Source organism: Chiloscyllium plagiosum, unplaced genomic scaffold, assembly GCF_037043375.1.
Source record: "Chiloscyllium plagiosum isolate Xiang-an unplaced genomic scaffold, Cpla_swu_hap1 HiC_scaffold_6, whole genome shotgun sequence".
Lineage (NCBI taxonomy): Eukaryota > Metazoa > Chordata > Chondrichthyes > Orectolobiformes > Hemiscylliidae > Chiloscyllium > Chiloscyllium plagiosum.
The window spans coordinates 56057914-56080691 of record NW_028270144.1 but is presented as its reverse complement, the minus strand read 5'-3'; the positions used below and the strand labels follow the sequence as shown (position 1 = coordinate 56080691).

At 52.2% G+C, this 22778-nt stretch overlaps 1 protein-coding gene across 1 annotated transcript in view; it reads left to right on the top strand.

Annotated features, from left to right (window-relative positions):
* The window catches only part of ankrd49 (ankyrin repeat domain 49), a 23678-nt gene extending 12247 nt beyond the window's left edge, over nt 1-11431 (top strand). Inside the window, exon 3 of the mRNA XM_043691498.2 lies at nt 10542-11431. Within this exon, the coding sequence (XP_043547433.1) occupies nt 10542-11006 (465 nt within the window). The 3' untranslated portion in view covers nt 11007-11431. The remainder of the gene's footprint in view (nt 1-10541) is intronic.
* The last annotated feature ends 11347 nt before the right edge of the window (nt 11432-22778 follow it).

The window sequence follows — 22778 nt, the reverse complement described above, 5'->3', positions numbered from 1 at the left end:
CCGTCTCCCTCCCCCCCCCCTTCTCCCCCTTTCCTTTCCTCCCCCCCCCCCCCATCTCCCTTTCCTCCCTCCCCCCCCCCCTCTCCCTTTCCTCCCTCCCCCCCCCCTTCTCCCTTTCCTCCCTCCCCCCCCCTTCTCCCTTTCCTCCCTCCCCCCCCCCTTCTCCCTTTCCTCCCACCCCCCCCTTCTCCCTTCCCTCCCTCCCCCCCCCTTCTCCTTACCTCCCTCCCCCCCCCCTTCTCCCTTTCCACCCTCCCCCCCCCCCTTCTCCCTTTCCTCCCTCCCCCCCCCTACTCCCTTTCCTCCCTCCCCCCCCCCTTCTCCTTTCCTCCCTCCCCCCCCCCCTACTCCCTATCCTCCCTCCCCCCCCCTTCTCCCTTTCCTCCCTCCCCCCCCCCTCTCCCTTTCTCCCTCCCCCCCCCAACCCTCTACCCCCCCCCCCCTTCTCCCTTTCCTCCCTCCCCCCCCCTTCTCCCATTCCTCCCACCCCCCCCCTTCTCCCTTTCCTCCCTCCCCCCCCCTTCTCCCTTTCCTCCCTCCCCCCCCCCCCTTCTCCCTTTCCTCCCTCCCCCCCCCCTTCTCCCTTTCCTCCCTCCCCCCCCCTTCTCCCTTTCCTCCCTCCCCCCCCCTCTCCCTTTCCTCCCTCCCCCCCCCCCTCTCCCTTTCCTCCCTCCCCCCCCCTTCTCCCTTTCCTCCCTCCCCCCCCCTTCTCCCTTTCCTCCCCTCCCCCCCCCTTCTCCCTTTCCTCCCTCCCCCCCCCTTCTCCCTTTCCTCCCTCCCCCCCCCTTCTCCCTTTCCTCCCTCCCCCCCCCTTCTCCCTTTCCTCCCTCCCCCCCTTCTCCCTTTCCTCCCTCCCCCCCCCTTCTCCCTTTCCTCCCTCCCCCCCCCTTCTCCCTTTCCTCCCTCCTCCCCCCCCTTCTCCCTTTCCTCCCTCCTCCCCCCCCCTGTCCCTTTCCTCCCTCCTCCCCCCCCCCTGTCCCTTTCCTCCCTCCTCCCCCCCCCTTGTCCCTTTCCTCCCTCCTCCCCCCCCCTTGTCCCTTTCCTCCCTCCTCCCCCCCCCCTTGTCCCTTTCCTCCCCCCCCCTTCTCCCTTTCCTCCCCCCCCCTTCTCCCTTTCCTCCCCTCCCTCCCCCTCCCTCCTCCCTCTCCTCCTCCTCCTCCCCCCCCCCCTCTCCCTTTCCTCCCTCCCTCCTCCCCCCCCCCCCCCCTTTCTCCCTTTCCTCCCCCCCCTTCCTCCTCCCCCCCCCCCCTTGTCCCTTTCCCTCCCTTCTCCCTCCCCCCCCCCCTTCTCCCTTTCCTCCCCCCCCCCCTTCTCCCTTCCTCCCTCCCCCCCCCCCCCCTTCTCCCTTCCCCCCCCCCCTTCTCCCTTCCCCCCCCCCCTCCCTTCCCCCCCCCCTCCCTTCCCCCCCCTCCCTTCCCCCCCCCCCTCTCCCTTCCCCCCCCCCCTCCCTTCCCCCCCCTCCCTTCCCCCCCCCTCCCTTCCCTCCCCCTCCCTTCTCCCTCCCCCCCCCCTTCTCCCTCCCCCCCCCCTTCTCCCTTCCCCCCCCTTCTCCCTCCCCCCCCCCCTCTCCCTCCCCCCCCCCTTCTCCCTCCCTCCCCCCCCCCCTTCTCCCTCCCCCCCCCCCCTTCTCCCTCCCCCCCCCCCTTCTCCCTCCCCCCCCCCTTCTCCCTCCCCCCCCCCCCTTCTCCCTTCCCCCCCCCCCTTCTCCCTTCCCCCCCCCCCTTCTCCCTTCCCCCCCCCCTTCTCCCTTCCCCCCCCCCTTCTCCCTTCCCCCCCCCTTCTCCCTCCCCCCCCCTTCTCCCCTTCCCCCCCCCCTTCTCCCTTCCCCCCCCCCCCTTCTCCCTTCCCCCCCCCCCTTCTCCCTTCCCCCCCCCCTTCTCCCTTCCCCCCCCCCCTTCTCCCTTCCCCCCCCCCTTCTCCCTTCCCCCCCCCCCCTTCTCCCTTCCCCCCCCCCCCTTCTCCCTTCCCCCCCCCCTTCTCCCTCCCCCCCCCCTTCTCCCTTCCCCCCCCCCTTCTCCCTCCCCCCCCCCTTTCCCTCCCCCCCCCTTCTCCTCCCCCCCCCTTCTCCCTCCCCCCCCCCTTTCTCCCTCCCCCCCCCCTTCTCCCTCCCCCCCCCTTGTCCCTCCCCCCCTTGTCCCTCCCCCCCCCTTGTCCCTCCCCCCCCCTTGTCCCTCCCCCCCCCCTTGTCCCCTCCCCCCCCCCTTGTCCCTCCCTCCCCCCCCCCTTGTCCCTCCCCCCCCCCTTGTCCCTCCCCCCCCCCTTGTCCCTCCCCCCCCCCTTGTCCCTCCCCCCCCCCTTGTCCCTCCCCCCCCCCTTGTCCCTCCCCCCCCCCTTGTCCCTCCCCCCCCCCTTGTCCCTCCCCCCCCCCTTGTCCCTCCCCCCCCCCTTGTCCCTCCCCCCCCCCCTTGTCCCTCCCCCCCCCTTGTCCCTTCCCCCCCCCCCTTGTCCCTTCCCCCCCCCTTGTCCCTTCCCCCCCCCCTTGTCCCCCCCCCTTGTCCTCCCCCCCCTTGTCCCTCCCCCCCCCTTGTCCCTCCCCCCCCCTTGTCCTTCCCCCCCTTGTCCCTTCCCCCCCCTTGTCCCTTCCCCCCCCCTTGTCCCTTCCCCCCCCCTTGTCCCTTCCCCCCCCCTTGTCCCTTCCCCCCCCCTTGTCCCTTCCCCCCCCCTTGTCCCTTCCCCCCCCCTTGTCCCTTCCCCCCCCCTTGTCCCTTCCCCCCCCCCTTGTCCTTCCCCCCCCCCTTGTCCCTTCCCCCCCCCCTTGTCCCTTCCCCCCCCCCTTGTCCCTTCCCCCCCCCCTTGTCCCTTCCCCCCCCCCTTGTCCCTTCCCCCCCCCTTGTCCTTCCCCCCCCCCTTGTCCCTTCCCCCCCCCCTTGTCCCTTCCCCCCCCCCCTTGTCCCTTCCCCCCCCCCTTGTCCCTTCCCCCCCCCCTTGTCCCTTCCCCCCCCCTTGTCCCTTCCCCCCCCCCTTGTCCCTTCCCCCCCCCTTGTCCCTTCCCCCCCCCCTTGTCCCTTCCCCCCCCCCTTGTCCCTTCCCCCCCCCTTGTCCCTTCCCCCCCCCCTTGTCCCTTCCCCCCCCCTTGTCCCTTCCCCCCCCCCTTGTCCCTTCCCCCCCCTTGTCCCTTCCCCCCCCCTTGTCCCTTCCCCCCCCCTTGTCCCTTCCCCCCCCTTGTCCCTTCCCCCCCCCTTGTCCCTTCCCCCCCCCTTGTCCCTTCCCCCCCCCTTGTCCCTTCCCCCCCCCTTGTCCCTTCCCCCCCCTTGTCCCTTCCCCCCCCCTTGTCCCTTCCCCCCCCCTTGTCCCTTCCCCCCCCCTTGTCCCTTCCCCCCCCCTTGTCCCTTCCCCCCCCCCTTGTCCCTTCCCCCCCCCTTGTCCCTTCCCCCCCCCTTGTCCCTTCCCCCCCCCCTTGTCCTTCCCCCCCCTTGTCCCTTCCCCCCCCCTTGTCCCTTCCCCCCCCCTTGTCCCTTCCCCCCCCTTGTCCTTCCCCCCCCCTTGTCCCTTCCCCCCCCCTTGTCCCTTCCCCCCCCCTTGTCCCTTCCCCCCCCCTTGTCCCTTCCCCCCCCCTTGTCCCTTCCCCCCCCTTGTCCCTTCCCCCCCCCCTTGTCCCTTCCCCCCCCCTTGTCCCTTCCCCCCCCCTTGTCCCTTCCCCCCCCCTTGTCCCTTCCCCCCCCTTGTCCCTTCCCCCCCCCTTGTCCCTTCCCCCCCCCTTGTCCCTTCCCCCCCCCTTGTCCCTTCCCCCCCCCTTGTCCCTTCCCCCCCCCTTGTCCCTTCCCCCCCCCTTGTCCCTTCCCCCCCCCCTTGTCCCTTCCCCCCCTTGTCCCTTCCCCCCCCTTGTCCCTTCCCCCCCCCCCCCTTGTCCCTTCCCCCCCCCCCTTGTCCCTTCCCCCCCCCCCTTGTCCCTTCCCCCCCCCCCTTGTCCCTTCCCCCCCCCCTGTCCCTTCCCCCCCCCCCTCTCCCTTCCCCCCCCCTTGTCCCTTCCCCCCCCCCTTGTCCCTTCCCCCCCCCCCCCCTCCCTTCCCCCCCCCTTGTCCCTTCCCCCCCCCTTGTCCCTTCCCCCCCCCTTGTCCCTTCCCCCCCCCCCCCCCTCCCTTCCCCCCCCCCCCTCCCTTCCCCCCCCCCCCCCTCCCTTCCCCCCCCCTTGTCCCTTCCCCCCCCCCCCTCCCTTCCCCCCCCTTGTCCCTTCCCCCCCCCCCCCCTCCCTTCCCCCCCCCTTGTCCCTTCCCCCCCCCCCCTCCCTTCCCCCCCCCCCTTCTCCCTTCCCCCCCCCCCCTTCTCCCTTCCCCCCCCCCCTTCTCCCTTCCCCCCCCCTTCTCCCTTCCCCCCCCCCCTTCTCCCCCCCCTCCCCCCTTCTCCCTTTTCTCCCCCCCCTCCCCCCCCTTCTCCCTTTTCTCCCCCCCCCTCCCCCCCCTTCTCCCTTTTCTCCCCCCCCCCCTCCCTTTTCTCCCCCCCCTCTCCCTTTCCTCCCTCCCCCCTCTCCCTTTCCTCCCTCCCCCCTCTCCCTTTCCTCCCTCCTCCCCCCCCCTTGTCCCTTTCCTCCCCCCCCCTTGTCCCTTTCCTCCCCCCCCCTTGTCCCTTTCCTCCCCCCCCTTGTCCCTTTCCTCCCTCCCCCCCCCCCCTTCTCCCTTTCCTCCCTCCTCCCTCCCTCCCCCCTCCTCCCTCTCCTCCCTCCTCCCTCCCTCCCCCCCCCTCTCCCTTTCCTCCCTCCCTCCTCCCCCCCCCCCGTTTCTCCCTTTCCTCCCCCCCCCCCTTCCTCCCTCCCCCTCCCCCCCTTGTCCCTTTCCTCCCTTTCCTCCCTCCCCCCCTTCTCCCTTTCCTCCCTCCCCCCCTTCTCCCTTTCCTCCCTCCCCCCCTTCTCCCTTTCCTCCCTCCCCCCCTTCTCCCTTTTCTCCCCCCCCCCTTTCCTCCCTCCCCCCCCCCCTCCCTTTCCTCCCTCCCCCCCCTCTCCCTTTCCTCCCTCCTCCCCCCCCCTCTCCCTTTCCTCCCTCCTCCCCCCCCTGTCCCTTTCCTCCCCCCCCTTGTCCCTTTCCTCCCTCCCCCCCCCCCCCCCTTCCTCCATCTCCCCCCCTCCCCTTGTCCCTTTCCTCCCTCCCTCCCCCTCCCCCCCCCTTCTCCCTTTCCTCCCTCCCTCCCCCTCCCCCCCCTTCTCCCTTTCCTCCCTCCCCCCCTTCTCCCTTTCCTCCCCCCCCCCCCCTTCTCCCTTTCCTCCCTCCCCCCCCCCCCTTCTCCCTTTCCTCCCTCCCCCCCCCCCCCCCGTCCCTTTCCTCCCTCCTCCTCCCCCCCTTCTCCCTTTCCTCCCTCCTCCTCCCCCCCCTTCTCCCTTTCCTCCCTCCTCCTCCCCCCCCCCCTTCTCCCTTTCCTCCCTCCTCCCCCCTCCTCCCTTTCCTCCCTCCCTCCCCCCTCCTCCCTTTCCTCCCTCCCTCCCCCCTCCTCCCTTTCCTCCCTCCCCCCCCTTGTCCCTTTCCTCCTCCCCCCCCTTCTCCCTTTTCTCCCCCCCTCCTCCCCCCCCTCCCTTTCCTCCCCCCCCCTCCCTTTCCTCCCCCCCCCTCCCTTTCCTCCCCCCCCCCCCTCCCTTTCCTCCCCCCCCCCCCTCCCTTTCCTCCCTCCTCCCCCCCTTGTCCCTTTCCTCCCCCCCCCTTGTCCCTTTCCTCCCCCCCCCTTGTCCCTTTCCTCCCTCCCCCCCCTTCCTCCATCTCCCCCTCCCCCCCCCTTGTCCCTTTCCTCCCTCCCTCCCCCTCCCCCCCCTTCTCCCTTTCCTCCCTACCCCCCCTTCTCCCTTTCCTCCCTCCCTCCCCCCCCCCCTTCTCCCTTTCCTCCCTCCTCCCTCCCCCTTCTCCCTTTCCTCCCTCCTCCTCCCTCCCCCCTTCTCCCTTTCCTCCCTCCTCCCTCCCTCCCCCCTCCTCCCTTTCCTCCCTCTCCTCCCTCCTCCCTCCCTCCCCCCCCTCTCCCTTTCCTCCCTCCCTCCTCCCCCCCCCCCCCGTTTCTCCCTTTCCTCCCTCCCCCTCCCCCCCTTGTCCCTTTCCTCCCTTTCCTCCCTCCCCCCCTTTCCTCCCTTTCCTCCCTCCCCCCCTTTCCTCCCTTTCCTCCCTACCCCCCCTTTCCTCCCTTTCCTCCCTACCCCCCTTTCCTCCCTTTCCTCCCTCCCCCCCTTCTCCCTTTCCTCCCTCCCCCCCTTCTCCCTTTCCTCCCTCCCCCCCTTCTCCCTTTCCCCCCCCCCCCCCCCCCGTTTCTCCCTTTCCTCCCCCCCCCCCCCCCGTTTCTCCCCTTTCCTCCCCCCCCCCCCCCGTTTCTCCCTCCCCCCCCCCCCCCCCCTGTCCCTTTCCTCCCCCCCCCCCTTCTCCCTTTCCTCCCTCCCCCCCCCTTCTCCCTTTCCTCCCTCCCCCCCCCCTTCTCCCTTTCCTCCCTCCCCCCCCTTCTCCCTTTCCTCCCTCCCCCCCCTTCTCCCTTTCCTCCCTCCCCCCCCTTCTCCCTTTCCTCCCTCCCCCCCCTTCTCCCTTTCCTCCCTCCCCCCCCTTCTCCCTTTCCTCCCTCCCCCCCCTTTCTCCCTTTCCTCCCTCCCCCCCCTTCTCCCTTTCCTCCCTCCCCCCCCTTCTCCCTTTCCTCCCTCCCCCCCCTTCTCCCTTTCCTCCCTCCCCCCCCTTCTCCCTTTCCTCCCTCCCCCCCCTTCTCCCTTTCCTCCCTCCCCCCCCTTCTCCCTTTCCTCCCTCCCCCCCCTTCTCCCTTTCCTCCCTCCCCCCCCTTCTCCCTTTCCTCCCTCCCCCCCCTTCTCCCTTTCCTCCCTCCCCCCCCTTCTCCCTTTCCTCCCTCCCCCCCCTTCTCCCTTTCCTCCCTCCCCCCCCTTCTCCCTTTCCTCCCTCCCCCCCCTTCTCCCTTTCCTCCCTCCCCCCCCTTCTCCCTTTCCTCCCTCCCCCCCCTTCTCCCTTTCCTCCCTCCCCCCCCTTCTCCCTTTCCTCCCTCCCCCCCCTTCTCCCTTTCCTCCCTCCCCCCCCTTCTCCCTTTCCTCCCTCCCCCCCCTTCTCCCTTTCCTCCCTCCCCCCCCTTCTCCCTTTCCTCCCTCCCCCCCCTTCTCCCTTTCCTCCCTCCCCCCCCTTCTCCCTTTCCTCCCTCCCCCCCCTTCTCCCTTTCCTCCCTCCCCCCCCTTCTCCCTTTCCTCCCTCCCCCCCCTTCTCCCTTTCCTCCCTCCCCCCCCTTCTCCCTTTCCTCCCTCCCCCCCCCCCCCCGTTTCTCCCTTTCCTCCCCCCCCCCCCCCGTTTCTCCCTTTCCTCCCCCCCCCCCCCCCGTTTCTCCCTCCCCCCCTTCTCCCTTTTCTCCCCCCCCTCCCCCCCCTTCTCCCTTTCCTCCCTCCCCCCCCCTTCTCCCTTTCCTCCCTTTCCTCCCTCCCCCCCCCCCCCCGTTTCTCCCTCCCCCCCCTTCTCCCTTTCCTCCCTTTCCTCCCTCCCCCCCCCCCCCGTTTCTCCCTTTCCTCCCTCCCCCCCCCCCCCGTTTCTCCCTTTCCTCCCCCCCCCCCCCGTTTCTCCCTTTCCTCCCCCCCCCCCCCCGTTTCTCCCTTTCCTCCCCCCCCCCCCCCGTTTCTCCCTCCCCCCCCCCCCCCCCCCTGTCCCTTTCCTCCCTCCCCCCCTTCTCCCTTTTCTCCCCCCCCTCCCCCCCTTCTCCCTTTCCTCCCCCCCCTCCCCCCCCTTCTCCCTTTCCTCCCCCCCCTCCCTTTCCTCCCTCCCCCCCCCTCTCCCTTTCCTCCCTCCTCCCCCCCTTGTCCCTTTCCTCCCTCCCCCCCCTTCTCCCTTTCCTCCCTCCCCCCCCTTCTCCCTTTCCTCCCTCCCCCCCCCTTCTCCCTTTCCTCCCTCCCCCCCTTCTCCCTTTCCTCCCTCCCCCCCCCCCTTGTCCCTCTCCTCCCTTCTCCCCCCCCCCTTGTCCCTCTCCTCCCTCTCCCCCCCCCCCCCCCCTTGTCCCTCTCCTCCCTCTCTCCCCCCCCCCCCCTTGTCCCTCTCCTCCCTTCTCTCCCCCCCCCCCCCTTGTCCCTCTCCTCCCTTGTCCCTCTCCTCCCTCTCCCCCCCCCCCCCCCCTTGTCCCTCTCCTCCCTCTCCCCCCCCCCCCCCCCTTGTCCCTCTCCTCCCTCTCCCCCCCCCCCCCCCCTTGTCCCTCTCCTCCCTTCCCCCCCCCCCCCCCTTGTCCCTCTCCTCCCTTCCCCCCCCCCCCCTTGTCCCTCTCCTCCCTTCCCCCCCCCCCCCCCCTTGTCCCTCTCCTCCCTTCCCCCCCCCCCCCCTTGTCCCTCTCCTCCCTTCCCCCCCCCCTCCCTCTCCTCCCTCTCCTCCCTCTCCCCCCCCCGTCCCTCTCCTCCCCTCCTCCCTTCCCCCCCCCCCTTGTCCCTCTCCTCCCCCTCCTCCCTTCCCCCCCCCCCCCCCTTGTCCCTCTCCTCCCCTCCCCGTCCCTCTCCTCCCTCTCCCCACCCCCCCCCCCTTTGTCCCTTTCCTCCCTCTCCCCCACCCCCCCCCTGTCCCTTTCCTCCCTCAACAATAATTTACCTATAGAAGGATGACCAGAATTGTACACCGTATTCTCCATGTTCTGAGGCCATTTGGCCCATCAAGGGTGCACTTCACTAAAGTGTATCCAACCCAGATACCCCCCCCCCCCACCAAAAAACAATCCCTGTAACCCCACAATTACCACAGCTAATCAAGCCAGCCTGGACACTGGAGCAATTTAGCCTGGCCAATCCACCTAACCCAAGTGGTTATTCTGTGCAAAGCACCTGATTGAAACATCTGCCGATGCAGGAGAACATGTAAACTCCATATAGACCATTGCCTGAGGTTAGGGGCCCTGGTTCTGAGGCAATAGTGCTAACCACTATGGTACCGAGCTTGCCCGCTACTTCTGTTCTACTTTTTATATTACTTTTTGTTTCAGCTCCCTTTTTTTATTCTATAAAAATGTTTTTTTCCAAATAGTTTATAATTGTTCATGCCTCCTTGGCTTTGTGATAAAAGATTACAATTTACATTTTCTCAACAAAGGCTGTTTCTCTTCTCCTCCAATTGGCAATGATTAGTCTCTACCCATTTTCCACTGCCTTGGCAACCAGTGGAGACCGTATTTAACTATTAACTCTCTGTATCTTATCACTTTAAGAATTTTTTTATTTTGACCATATACCACTTCAAAATAAAACAGGATGCCATTTATCATGATCATGGCTGATTGTTCAACTCATTAGCCTAATCTTGCTTTCTCCCCATTCACCCAAAGTGCTATAACTAACCGCCTTTTGAATACATTTGACATTTTGGCAGTATTTCTGCAGTAATGAATTCCATAGGCTCACCACTTTTTTTTTTTTGGGTTAAGGAATGTCTCATCTCCATCCTAAATGGTCTATCCAGAGTCCTCAGTGACCCCTGGTTCTGGAGACACCCACCATTAGGAACATCCTCCCAGCATCTATCCTATCTCATCCTGTTAGAATTTTAAATGTGATACCCCCACCTCACTTGTCTGAACTCCAGTGAAAACAATCCTAACCTAGTCAATAGGTAAGTCCATACACAAGTCCTACCATCTCCAGAATCGGTCTGGTAAACCTTCAGACTCTCTAGAGCAAACTCATCCTTTCTCCATAAGGAGACTAAAACTACATGTAATATTACACACAATATTCTAGGTGTTAATCACTTCAGTGCTTGTGAAACACATTGGGACTTATTGAGGATGTGATAAGATAGCATGCAAATTTAAGTTTTTTTTTGTTCATTCTTAAATTTTCCTGCTTTCGGCTTTAAAAATATTGAATACAATTTTCAAGCCTTTCTAACTCTCTCAAACACTCATCTCTTTTTTTTTTTTGTTAGTGAAATTTCAACATTAATCTTTATTTCTATATACTGTTGATGCCCAAAATGACATGTAGAACATTAGCTGTGGTTAAACCAATATTATGTACAAATTCAGTGTTACTGCTTTATTTTATTTGACTATCCTTGAATTAAACAGGATTGTCTTCCATTTTAATGGGCTTTTAATTCTAGGTTATATCCACACTTCTGGAGCTACCTGTTTTTCTATTTTAAGATCTTACTATTTCCAAAATGTGGTTCTATAACCCAGTGTTCCCTGCTTCATATTTCTTGAGTGAACTTTCTCTTCCACATCCCGTCCAATTACTTTCTTCAATCTATATGATTTCTTAGTTTACCACTCTCTACTATTTCCTTTGGCATTATCAATCAAACTTGTATAAATACCACATGATGTCGCAGGGCAAACCCTCAATGATGTAATGTCAGTCTGAAATTCAGTAAGTGTTGGAGGCCTAATTCTAATTATTTTTTTTCTGATTTAACTTATTGCCATTTCTTTTTGCAGCAAGAGTAATTTAGTAATGATTAAATGTTTCTATTCAAAAATGCATTAAACAGTTGTCATCACTAGCTGTCAATATTTCCACATATGCAAGATCTCAATTTTCAAAGATGAAGGAAGAAATAAAACAGCACTCAATGTGTTTAAATGTGCAAGAACAAATATTAAAATTAGTTTTCTTACTATTTTAATTGTAGGTTTCAATAGTGAGCAGACTTCTCTCTGAAAATCCCAGTCTGGTGAATGTTAAAGATGATGACGACTACACACCACTACATAGGGCTGCCTATAGTGATCATATAGAGGTGGTTCGTGAGCTGATAGCTCATGGAGCTGATGTGCATGCTCGCACTGTTGATGGCTGGACACCTTTGCACAGTGCTTGTAAATGGAACAATGCAACAATAGCCTCGTTTCTTCTACAGCATGATGCAGATATCAATGCCCAAACAAATGGTTTGCAGACTGCATTGCATCTTGCTTCAGGAAGTAAAGACACAAAGGAAACAATTGAATTGTTGTTAATGAATCGCTATCTCAATTCAGACTTAAAAAATAACTTGGGTGAGACAGCGTATGATGTTGCACGGAGAACAAGTATTTACTATTGCCTCTTTGAAATTACAGAACACTGCACAAATTCTGTACCTGAGCCTCTATGATCTATTTAATGTAGATTTGTAAGTTGTATCATTCACCTGAACATCAAAACATATGGCTATTAATGGCCAAGAAACCTATTTGATTCAGAAATTAAGGATATATTTTGAAGCTTGAAGCAGTGTTTGTTTGATTTTGATATTCATACTAATTTGTTATCACTTTAGAAAGTGTCTTTGCAGTGGAAGAATGTAAATATCCTCTTTCTTTCAGTGTTTGCATCCCCTTTGTAATGGGTTTAAAAACTGCAACCAGTTGTCTTGAAACACTAAGCTGAAATCCTGTTTGCTGTTTCAGGTGGACATGAAGCATCACATCACTATTCAGTAAGAGAGAGCTACTGTATTCAACATGCCTATATTATCTGGTCATAGTCACATTGCTGTTTAAAGGATTGTAATGTGCATAAAATGGTATTTCAAAAGTACTTAATTGACAAAAGCATTTTGTGATCTGTTTGTGAAAGGCACCACCTAAATGTAAAATTTAAATTTTACAATCTTACCACATTTCCCACAGCTGGAGGATGGAGAAAGCTGAGTTAATCAGGAAAGTGCAGTTAAGATCCAGGTAAGCTGATCAGACTTAATGGAGAAGGCTCAAGGACTAAATGGCTTATGCCTGCTGTTTGTTTTTATTATCTCCTAAGTGACACTGAGTTGCTGGTGTGGGAACCGGAAAATGTTACCAAAGGTACGCTTTCAAAATCTGGTTTGCCATATTGACCATTGACCAGGTAGATGGAATGGTTTTGAAGTATTGTCAGTGTTGCAATGTAGGGAATTTGAATATTAACAGCTAATCTTTAATCACATTTGTCCTTTCCTTTAAAAATGTTGTACCATTAATGCTTTTGAGATGTAGTTATTGTAGATTTTTCAAACCATTTTTAAGTGTCTTTCATTTTTAAAAAGTGAACTTATGACTAGATATCAGTGAGTGACAACAAAGTTAATATAACACTACCTCAACACCAGAACCCCAAAACATTTCTGTTGAAAAACACAGCTGGAAAATTGGCTAAGGTCAAAATAGAGTACCAGAGGCTTTTTAAAATTATTCACTGAGAAATTTCCATTTAAGACAAGTGACCAGGAATGATTACACTCTAACAATCCATGGAATTTTTTCTGTCAAGGGTGTTTTCTAGACTGAGATGGATAGATTTTTAGTCATAAGGGAATTGAGTTATAGGAGAGATTGCTACCTTTTTAAATTTCTGCCTAACTCTGTAATCTCCCTTCAGAATCTCAACCTCTTCCCATCCTATGTTGTTGGTTCCAATGTGGACAATGACCTCTTGCTGGCCCTATCCCCAGTGAGAACATTCTGCACCCTCTGAGGCATTCTTGATCCTTGGATGCGAGCATAAGAGGTACAGTTAGTAAGTTTGCAGATCACCACCTCAAAATTGGAGGTGCAGTGGACAGCAAAGAGGGTTAACTCCGATTACAACAAGATCTGGACCAGGTGGGCCAATGGGCTGAAAGTGGCAGATGGAGTTTAATTCCGATAAATATGAGGTGCTGCATTTTGGAAGAGCAAATCTTAGGACTTCTACACTTAATGGTAAGGTCCTAGGGAGTGTTGCTGAACAAAGAGACCTTGGAAGTGGAGTGGCAGGTAGATAGGATAGTGAAGAAGGCCTATGGTATGCTTTCCTTTATTGGCCAGAGTATTGAGTACAGGAGTTGGGAGGTCATGTTGCGGCTGTACAGGACATTGGTTAGGCCACTGTTGGAATATTGCGTGCAATTCTGGTCTTCCTATCGGAAAGATGTTGTGAAACTTGAAAGGGTTCAGAAAAGATTTGAGGATGTTGCCAGGGTTGGAGAATGAGCTATAGGGAGAGGCTGAACAGGCTAGGGCTGTTTTCCCTGGAGCGTCGGAGGCTGAGGGGTGACCTTATAGAAGTTTACAAAATTGAGGGGCATGGATGGGATAAATAAGGAAAAAGACTTTGCCCTGGGGAGTCCAGAACTAGAAGGCATTGGTATAGGGTGAGAGGGGAAAGAGACCTACGGGGCATTTTTTTCACGCAGAGGGTGGTACGTGTATGCAATGAGCTGCCAGAAGAAATGGTGGAGGCTGGTACAATTGCAACATTTAAGAGGCATTTGGATGGGTATAGGAATAGGAAGGGTTTGGAGGGATATGGGCTGGCTGCTGGCAGGTGGGACTAGATTCCAGATTGGGATATCTGGTTGGTATGGATGAGTTGGACTGAAGAGTCTGTTTCCATGCTGTAAATCTGACTCTAACTCTAAACAAGTCTAATTTAACAATTTTATGTGCAATTTCTATGTTTACAACAGTACTGAATACTACATAGTTTCACTGTTGTCTGTCTGTCTTCAATTAGTCTGAGCCACAAAAGGTAGCATCTTAGGTTTAACACCACAAATCTCTAGATGATCGAGGCTCTGAGCAACTTCAACCTATACTTTTCTAGTGATTATGACTCTGGCTCCATCCCTGAAAAGACTTTAACTATTATTCTGGCACATAATTTCTGAATCCAGTATCTCTGGCAACTAGTTACTTGCCGATATGAGTTCTAATAAGTTCCACCAATGTAGAGTGTTGTGACTGGTAATCTGTCAACATACAAAAAAGGTGTATGGTTTTCTCTAATGGGATGATCCAGCTGTTATTGTAATCAATGCAATGATTTTCCAAATGGTTACATTTAATATCTTATGCAAGGTGGAAAGAAAATCCAAGCCCAAATCTACAGTGAAGCGGTAGTTAAAGTGGTTGCTTGAACTTTTGAAAAGCCACTAGAACCTCCATAGAATCCATTATCAATATAAAATGATGAATAGAATCAGACATCATATGGCCTGATATGATTAGTACTCCAACCATTGTAGTTTACAATGAAATTTACTTCATAAATCAAGGACAGCCCTTCACATTCTGCATCACATAATTTCATTCCCAGACTGGTGAGGCCAATAATAATTGGTCTCTTCTGCCCGCTAGCAAACACAAGAGATCATGTTGCCTACACCATATCGCAAGACATCAGTGCTAGCTTCACAAGCTTTGTACCCCCTGCAAGATGACTTACACAATTTGAGTGCTTTGTCATATTTCTTTGTCCAATTCAAAGGAACACATTCCTCAGGAATTCATTTAGTGAATGAAATGTTATCGAATTTTGTGGTAATTCTTGAATTACCAAAATATTTGACTTCAAATATTTTGAGGTAATGGAGCATTTCTTCTTCTTGACTATTCTATAATCTTCAGGAATCTTGATTCCTGAAAAAGGAATCATGTCCAAAATGTTGATTCTCCTGCTCCTTGGATGCTTCCAGCACCACATTTTTCAACTCTGGTCTCCAGCATCTGCAGTCCTCACTTTCTCCTACTCCATAACCTTTACAGGGTTTTGAAATATTTCTCATTTATGTGCTTTTACTTGACCCCAATGCTTTTCCAAACTTTGCAGCAACTCTTTCAATCTGTCACCATGACCTTATTTTTTTAGAGCTGAAAGAAACACATGATTTAAATAGCACACTACTTACTCTGCAAAGAACAGAACTTAGTTCATCGTCCCTTAGAAATTTCAAGGGCTAAAGAAACACCAAATGCAGCACTATGAAACCGAAAGAGTCTTGTGTGTATTAATAGCTAACTATAGACAGCAGAAGGCTGGAAGAACACAGGCCAGGTAGCATGAGGAGGTGGAGAAGTCAACATTTGGGTGACCCTTCAGGACTGTGTAGATGTTTCAGGTGTAACCCTCACCACCTGATGTTGCCTCCTGCCTGTATATTTTGGATTCCAGCATCTGCAGTTTTTGTTTTGTCTTTAAATTTAATAGCCAACCATGGCGCACATCATCTCATGTTTCAAACAGACATTATCAGGACTTGATTCAATTTAGATTTGGTAAAGGTACTCAAATAATGAGGATCTCACCTGTGTACTTATCAAAAATCTGTTCCTTGTGGTGGAAGGATCGAGATGCAGAAGTGACTAACTTGAGGTATTGGCAAAAGAAGCAATGGAGATTTAACAGGAAACAATGTTGGCATTTAACTCTTGAATTGGTTTGTTGGCTTCAATGAACACTGACTTTGCTTCAACATAGAAAGAACTTGCTCCTGTTTAAATTGAGTGCTGAAAAGTTGTCTTTCTAACAAGGTTAGGTTTCACACTTTTCAGTGATGGACAATTTTGATCATTGCTCATTGTATGTGACTGCAACCAAAACCCTTCTAATTAGAAGAATTTTTCTCTCCTTAATTACTGCATCTAATTATTTTTTTGAACAGTCATTAACTCAACGTTTCATAATAGCACAAATCGTGCTACCTGCTGTGTCTCTATTTACCTCTATGTATACTAAAGCTCTGACATTGTGTTCAAAATACTGAACGGTTCCACTGGACATTCTTGTGCTTCTGATCATGTGAATCTCAACATGTCAACATGCTGCTGTTCAACAACTAATGTTTCCTTCTGCCTGCATTTTCTCTTGACTTTTAAGACTGTGGCAAGGTGACGTCTTGCAATGTTAAAACTCTGCCATAAACACACTCAACATAACTTTGTATCAGTGCTACTAATCAGATGGACTCCTGTGTTGTTGGGCCTTATGCTTACACATCTTCAGCGTGAATACTTCAGCACATGGCTGATGGTTATTAACTCTAATTTTTCTTGAGTCACATTCTTTCTTGTCCATGGGCATTACTGTTTGATATGTTTGAAGATTTTCCAAAATTGCAATGAAACCAAGACCACACTGATGGGCAATTAATTCTCTGCTCCAAAATAATGGCTTTCTTTAAAGTCCAATGGATTGGGCTTGCAGTGCTACTCAAGTTTGTTTGTTTTTTTTTTGAAAATATCCTTCTGCAGCATGTTTTGGCCAGGGATGAACATTCCTGTGTATCCCATACACATCTAACCTGATTCAGACCCTTTTTAATTTCCCATATGCCTGAATAACAGTTGGAATATCCAAGCATTTGAGAATACTGTTTGCCAAGAAAAGCATACTACTTCATATAGATACAAAAAGCTTTGGCTATATCCTGGATTGTACATGAGTGTATTGACCTGAGCAACAACACCATGCATATATCTTGCTCCATGGCTCTGATCTTAACTATTGGCCCTACTTCCCCTGCCTTTGGCTCCACTTGGCTACAGCACCCATCAGTACCTACTGCGGTGGGTGGGGAGGGGACCAAAAATTTGAGGCTATCCATACTCAACTTCTGCTTCAGCATCGGCTCAATTCCCTGTTGCACCTAGAACAGCTGTCTCCATGTAAAGCTGCAGGCCAAGAAATGGCTGCAGCTCAGGCCCTTGTCCCTGGGAATGACAATTAGTCCAAACATCTGATTTCTATTTAAAGATTTATGTTGTGGCGCTCGATCTAGGATCTTGAACCACAAATAGTGTCAGACATCCTGTTCAATCTAAGAGCTGGAGCAGTGTGTGAAGGACTCTCCATTTTGTGTTAGGGAGAGGAGAATGAAGAAAAGACAAAAATTCCAGTCTTGGTGATCTAAATCCAGCTTTATGGTCTGGGGATTTCGCTCTCATGCTCTCTCAAATTCCAGCGAAATGTTGTCTATCCACTGACACTCAGCAGCCTTGTTAAATATCGATCCAGTCATCTCCATAAATGCCAAAGCGATCTGCACAACACCTGTGGCCAGTACCTGCTCCGAATAACAGCCAATCCAGTTTGCTTTTTAAAAATGTGCAGTCAGCACTTTAACACAAATTAGTTACTAATTCAACTCTTTGAGAAATGGGCTCTCTAGAATTATCCTAATTTTACTTGTTCCTTGTTTAACTCCTGTATCTGAGCCAATCAGAATGTTGCAAGTGAATCCTGTCATTATACCTCCTATCTATTGTTCAGTATAGATGTTCCTCAGACATTTAGACAGTAATATTCCTGTTGGTTATGAAACTTAATTTAAAATTTGCATTCCATGTCCAAGCACACATTTAAAGGTACATAGGTGCACACAACTAATGTAAGAAATATACCTTTCAAGTATATTATTGTTTGTTAGTCTTTAACTATCTTGCATTAAAACAGCCTCTGATTAAAGTTTAAAGATATTCTGCTTAACAGCTGGATTAAAGTGCAGGAGTAGTAATAAATTTGGTTGAGTCGAGAGTGTGGTGTTGGAAAAGCACAGCAGGTCAGACAGTATCTGAGGAGCAGGAGAATCGACGTTTTGGTAAAAGCCCTTCATCAGGAATTGGGCTTTTGTCTGAAACTTCAATTCTCATGCTTCTCAGATGCTGTCTAATTTGTGCTTTTCCAGCACCATATTATCTACTCTAATCTGCAGTCCTCACTTTCGCCTATAGCGAAGTTTTTAGCTGATGCATGATCATAAAATGAATAGCAATACAGTTTTATCTCTCGTGTTCCTTTACTTAATTCTAAAATGGAAAAATAAGTTAGTACTTTCTATATAATACCGTACCTTTTGTGGAAATTATACCAAAGCTTCAGGTTTATATTGAGATAATGTGAATCAGCTTAATCCTTTCACAGCTTTACAGATGTTCAGATGACAGAATTCAACATTTTTTTTGTTTCAAAGATTACATTATGTATTGTTTAATAACTGAATATAAATAGGAAACTTGATTTGTTATCATAGGAGTTTACAAATGAACCTTAGGACCCCTTGTTCAATTTGAAACTAAGTCCTAATCTGTGGTGAGATGGTTTTGTTTCTTGTCTTCTCTCCCTTAATTGTATGGAAGGATGAATGTTATTTACATGTAATAATAAAACTATGGGGAAATCATATCACATGGTCTTAAAGCTGAGAAAAGTAAAAATCTCTAAGTTATGCTTAATTAACTTGGTGCAATTTATATCTATAATTCTGAATTTTTCTACAGTAAGGCTGTTTTTATATAATAGTCCACTTAAGAATTTACAAGACATGCCTATGATCCAGAGACAAAAACTATAAGAAGCCAAATTAATATCTTTTGCGTACATTTTCAGATTACCTGATTTTTAAAATATCTCAAAACCTTAATCCTACAAGATGTAGGAGTAGAATTAGGCCATACAAATGATTTGAGTCTAAGGCCTCTCAGTATCCTGTACGTTTCAATCAGATCCCCTCCTCATCCTTCTAAATTCCACTGAGTACAGACCCAGAGTCATCAACCACTCATGACGAGCCCTTTATCATTCTTGTAAACCTTCTCTTCAACCCCCCAACTCCAGCACATCTTTCCTTGGATACAGGACCTGAAATTACACTCAACATTCCAAATGCAACCTGACCAAAGTCTTAAACATCCTCAGCAGTACATCATCTCTTGTTTTCTAGCCCCCTTGAAATGATTGCCAACATTGTATTTATCCATCAAACCAACCAAACCTGCATATTAACATTGAGGATCTTGAACTAGTACTCCCAAGTCCCTTTTTGAGCTTCAGGTTTCTGAAGCCTTTCCTCATTTAGAAAATAGCCTTCACTTCTACTTTTCCTACCAAAATGTAAAACCTTACTTTGTCATGTTGTATTCCATTTGCCTCTTTTCCCACTTGCGTAGCATGACCAAGTCTTTCTGCAGGCTCTCCACTTCTTTACTTCTACCTGAACCTCCACCCATCATTGTGCTTGCAATCTTAGCAACAAAGCTGTCAGTTCCGTTGTCCAGATCACTAAATGTATAACACACAGTTGAGTCCCACCACTGACTGACTTCTTTGGAAACTCTGACTAGTCACCAAATGCCATCCTGAAAAAGACCCTTTATCCCTACTCTCTGCCTTCTGCTAGTCAACCAACCTTCTATCTGTGCCACAGACCTTGTTACTAACTCAATGAGCTTTACCTGTGATGCCTTGTCAAGGGCTTTCTGGAAATCCAAATAGATCACATCCACTGGTTTTCCTTTGTCTAACCTTTTCACATTACCTACTCAAAGAATTCTAATAGATTTGTTAGGCATGACTTCCCCTTGACTAAGCTATGATGACTGCATCCTGTTTTACATTGCACTTCCAAGTACTCCACAATCTCTTATCTAAGAATGGACTTTAAAATCTTACCAAATACAAAGGTCAGCTTCCTGTCTCTGCCTCCCTCCCTCAACACGGGCAGCACATGAGCCCCTTTCCACTCTTCTAGAACCATCTTGACTCCAGCAATTCCTAAAATATCACCACCAATGTCTGTTCAATTTCCAGTTATCTTCAGAACTTTGGGGTATGGGCCATCTTCTCCAAATGATTTATCTGCCTTCAGACTTTTCAGCTTCCCTAAAGCCGCCTTAGTGATGGCTACTACGCTCACCTCTGCCCCCTAACTATTTGAAATTCTGGCATGTTGCTGGTGTCTACCACTAATGCAAATACCTATTCGATTCCTCCACCACTTCTGAAGCCTCATTTTCTCCAGAGGTCCAACCCAGGAAATAAGAGGTTAGCTTCTTTATTCATTCGTTACTGGCCTGGCCAGCATTTATTGCCCATGCCTAATTGCCCAGAGGGCAGTTAAGAGTCAACCACATTCCTGTGGGTCTTGAGTTGCATGTAGACCTGACCAGTTAAGGTTGGCAGTACCCTTCCTGAAAAGATGTTATTGAACCAGATGGGTTTTTCCAGCAATCAACAATGGAACTCATTGGCATCTGAATTTCAGATTTTTATTGAATTTGAATTCCACCATCTGCCATGGTGAAATTCGACCCCAGGTCCCCAGAATGTTACTTAGGTCTCTGGATTAACAGTCCTGTAATAATACCACTAGGCCATCATCTGCCCCCCAGCTTGTTAGCTGAACAGTAGTGTTCTGCAAATCAATCACCCAGTCTGGATTTGGTCACACAGCATAGAGTAATATGGGCATGAATAAAGTCTACTAAACTGAAAGAATTCTTAGATTGATATTGTACCTGGATGGAGGGTTTGGGGCCTTCAATGATAAGAGGAGTTAAAAGGTCAAATGTTGTCTTTCCATATAAGTACAGGGAATACACTATAGGAATTTGACAGGATGTTGGGAGTGATTTGAAGAGTGAATCAGGTTGTCACAGAATGCAGGGAATCAGAAGATGTGTTTGCTGATGTCCAACTGGAGGCAGCAAGTTTACCTCTTTACATTGGAGCTGGTGTGGTGGCAGAGGAACCCCTAAAATGGTGCCAAGAGGGAGGAAAAGAGAAGAGTAGAATTCTGGTAAATGGTTTAGCCAAGTTTGAGAGCCTGACCAACTATTCTGGGTTAGGGGGGTAACCTCCTATCCTCTAAGCAAAAAGGACATTTCAGAAGCACTATTGTGAAAGATTATATCATCTGAACAGAAAGAAATTGTGAACATAGAAAAATTAAATGTAGTCCTTAAAGAAAGTGAGAGAAAGTGTAGTTAAGTAGATGTGGGAGTGAGTGAGCTTAAAAGAATATTGATTAATGCCCAATCGTCTAAAATGGAGACATAAGTGAAGAAAGGTGAAAGGGAAAAGATGTTCAATAAATTTATTAAAAGATTATTTGGAGAATGTACCAATAAGGTGCCACAAAATGTTGAAGTGCAATGCTCAAGTTGTTAGTGGTAACCTACTAGCATGAATAAAAGATTGCTTGATGGGTAGAAATGTTGAGCATTTTCAATTTAGCAGGCTACACCTCATGAAGTACTGCAGGATCACTATTGAGGCACAGCTAGTTAGAGAAGAGCCATAGAGTCATGGCGTCTGCGGGGATGAGTCTGAGGAAGAGCAGCAGCACAAAGTGAGTATAAAATTCACTGAGCTCAGGGAGCATGGGCTAGACTGTGGGGAACAGTTGGAAGGAATAGCAACAGCATGGACTGAGTTATAACTCACTGAACTGGGGAGCATGGACTAGTCTGAAGGGAGCAGACGAAGTAGTAGCAGCACAGTGAGTATATAACTCCCGAGCTCAGAGCACAGCCTAGTCTGTGGGAAGTGGTTGGAAAGCAGACCAGCAGCAGCACTGAGTGAATATAAAACTGAACCCAGGGAGCACAGCCTAATCTGCGGGAGCAGTCAGAGAAGCAATAGCAGCACCAGGTATAAAACTGAGTGTTCGGAAGGCAGAACAGCAGCATGGAATGTGTAGAGCATGTGGAGCGCAGGCTAATCTATGGGGAGCGGTCGAAGAAGCAGCAGCAGAGTGAGTATAAAACTCAGAGCCAGGGGAGCGTGGCCTAGTCTGTGAAGAGGGGTTAGCGAAGCAGCAGCAGCAGCAGCAGCAGCAGCAGCAGCATGGTGAGTATAAAACTCAGGGCACATGGTAACTCTGAAAAATACTGGAGTGACATCACATGGAAGCTGTGACCTGATTGGCTGGTAGGAAATCTGCACTATGAAAAAGAACATAGCAGAAAAATATTAAGAAATTAACTAAAACTTATATAAATTAATACAGTAACTCAGTAGAAATGGCTGGGGAGTTGACATGCTGTAGCTGTATGATGTGGGAGCTGGCTGATCCCATTGTGAGCTGCATTGACCATATCTGCAGCAAGTATTGGTTGCTGCAGGAACTCTGGTTCAAAATTGATTGGGAATCTGAGCTTAAAACACTGGCACATCTGGGAGGGGGAGAATTACCTGGATGCTTTGTTTCTGGAGGGTGGTCACACCTAGTAGATTGAATTTGAAATACTTGATCAGTGATCAGGACAAGATTAGAGTGGTGCTGGAAAAGCACAGCAAGTCAGGCAGAATTCAAGGAGCAGGAAAATCGACGTTTCAGGCAAAAGCCCTTCACCAGGAATGAGGCTGGGAGCGTCGAGGTGGAGATGGGGGGGGGGGGGGGGCGGGGGGCCTGGGAGAAGGTAGCTGTGCAATAGGTCGATGGAGGTGGGGGTAAAGGTGATAGGAGGGTGGAGCGGATGAGTGGGAAGGTGGAACAGGTCATGAGGACTGTTGAGCTGAAAGGTTGGAACTGGGATTAAGTAGGGGGAGGGAAAGTGAGGAAACTGGTGAAGTCCGCATTGATGCCATGGGGTTGGAGGGTCCCAAGGGGGAAGATGAGGCATTCTTCCTCCAGGTGTCGGGTGGTAAGGGAGTGGCAGTGGAGGAGGCCCAGAACCTGCATGTCCTTGGCAGAGTGGGAGGGGGAGTTGAAATTTTCAGCCACAGGGCGGTGGGGTTGATTGGTGAGTGTCCCCAAGATGTTCTCTGAAGCACTCTGCAAGAAGGCATCCAGTCTCCCAATGTAGAGACGACCGCATCAGGAGCGACTGATACAATAAATGACATGTGGAAGTGCAGATAAAACTTTGGATGTGGAAGGCTCCTTTTGGGGCCTTGGACGGAGGGAAAGTGTGGGTGCAGGTTTTGCAATTCCTACAGTGACAGAAGGTGCTGGGTGGGAAGGGTGGGTTGTTGGGGGTCAGGGGTGTGGTGGAGGGAGCATGGGCATAATCAGTCGTGGAGGCAGTGGTCTTTGTGGAAAGCAGATAGGGGTGGGGAGGGAAATATATCCCTGGTGGTGGGGTCTGTTTGGAGGTGGCAGAAATGTTGGCAGATGATGCAATTTATGCAGAGGTTGGTGGGGTAAAAGGTGAGGACCAGGTGAGTTCTGTCTTTGTTGTGATTGGAGGGGTGGGGTTCAAGGGCAGAGGTGCAGGACATGAATGAGATGCATTGGAGGATATCTTCAACCATTTGGGGGGGACGTTGCAGTCTTTAAAGGAGGCCATCTAGTGTTCTGTGGTGGGACTGATCCTCCTGGGAGCAGATGTGGCAGAGAGGTGGAGGAATTGGGAATACAGGATGGCGT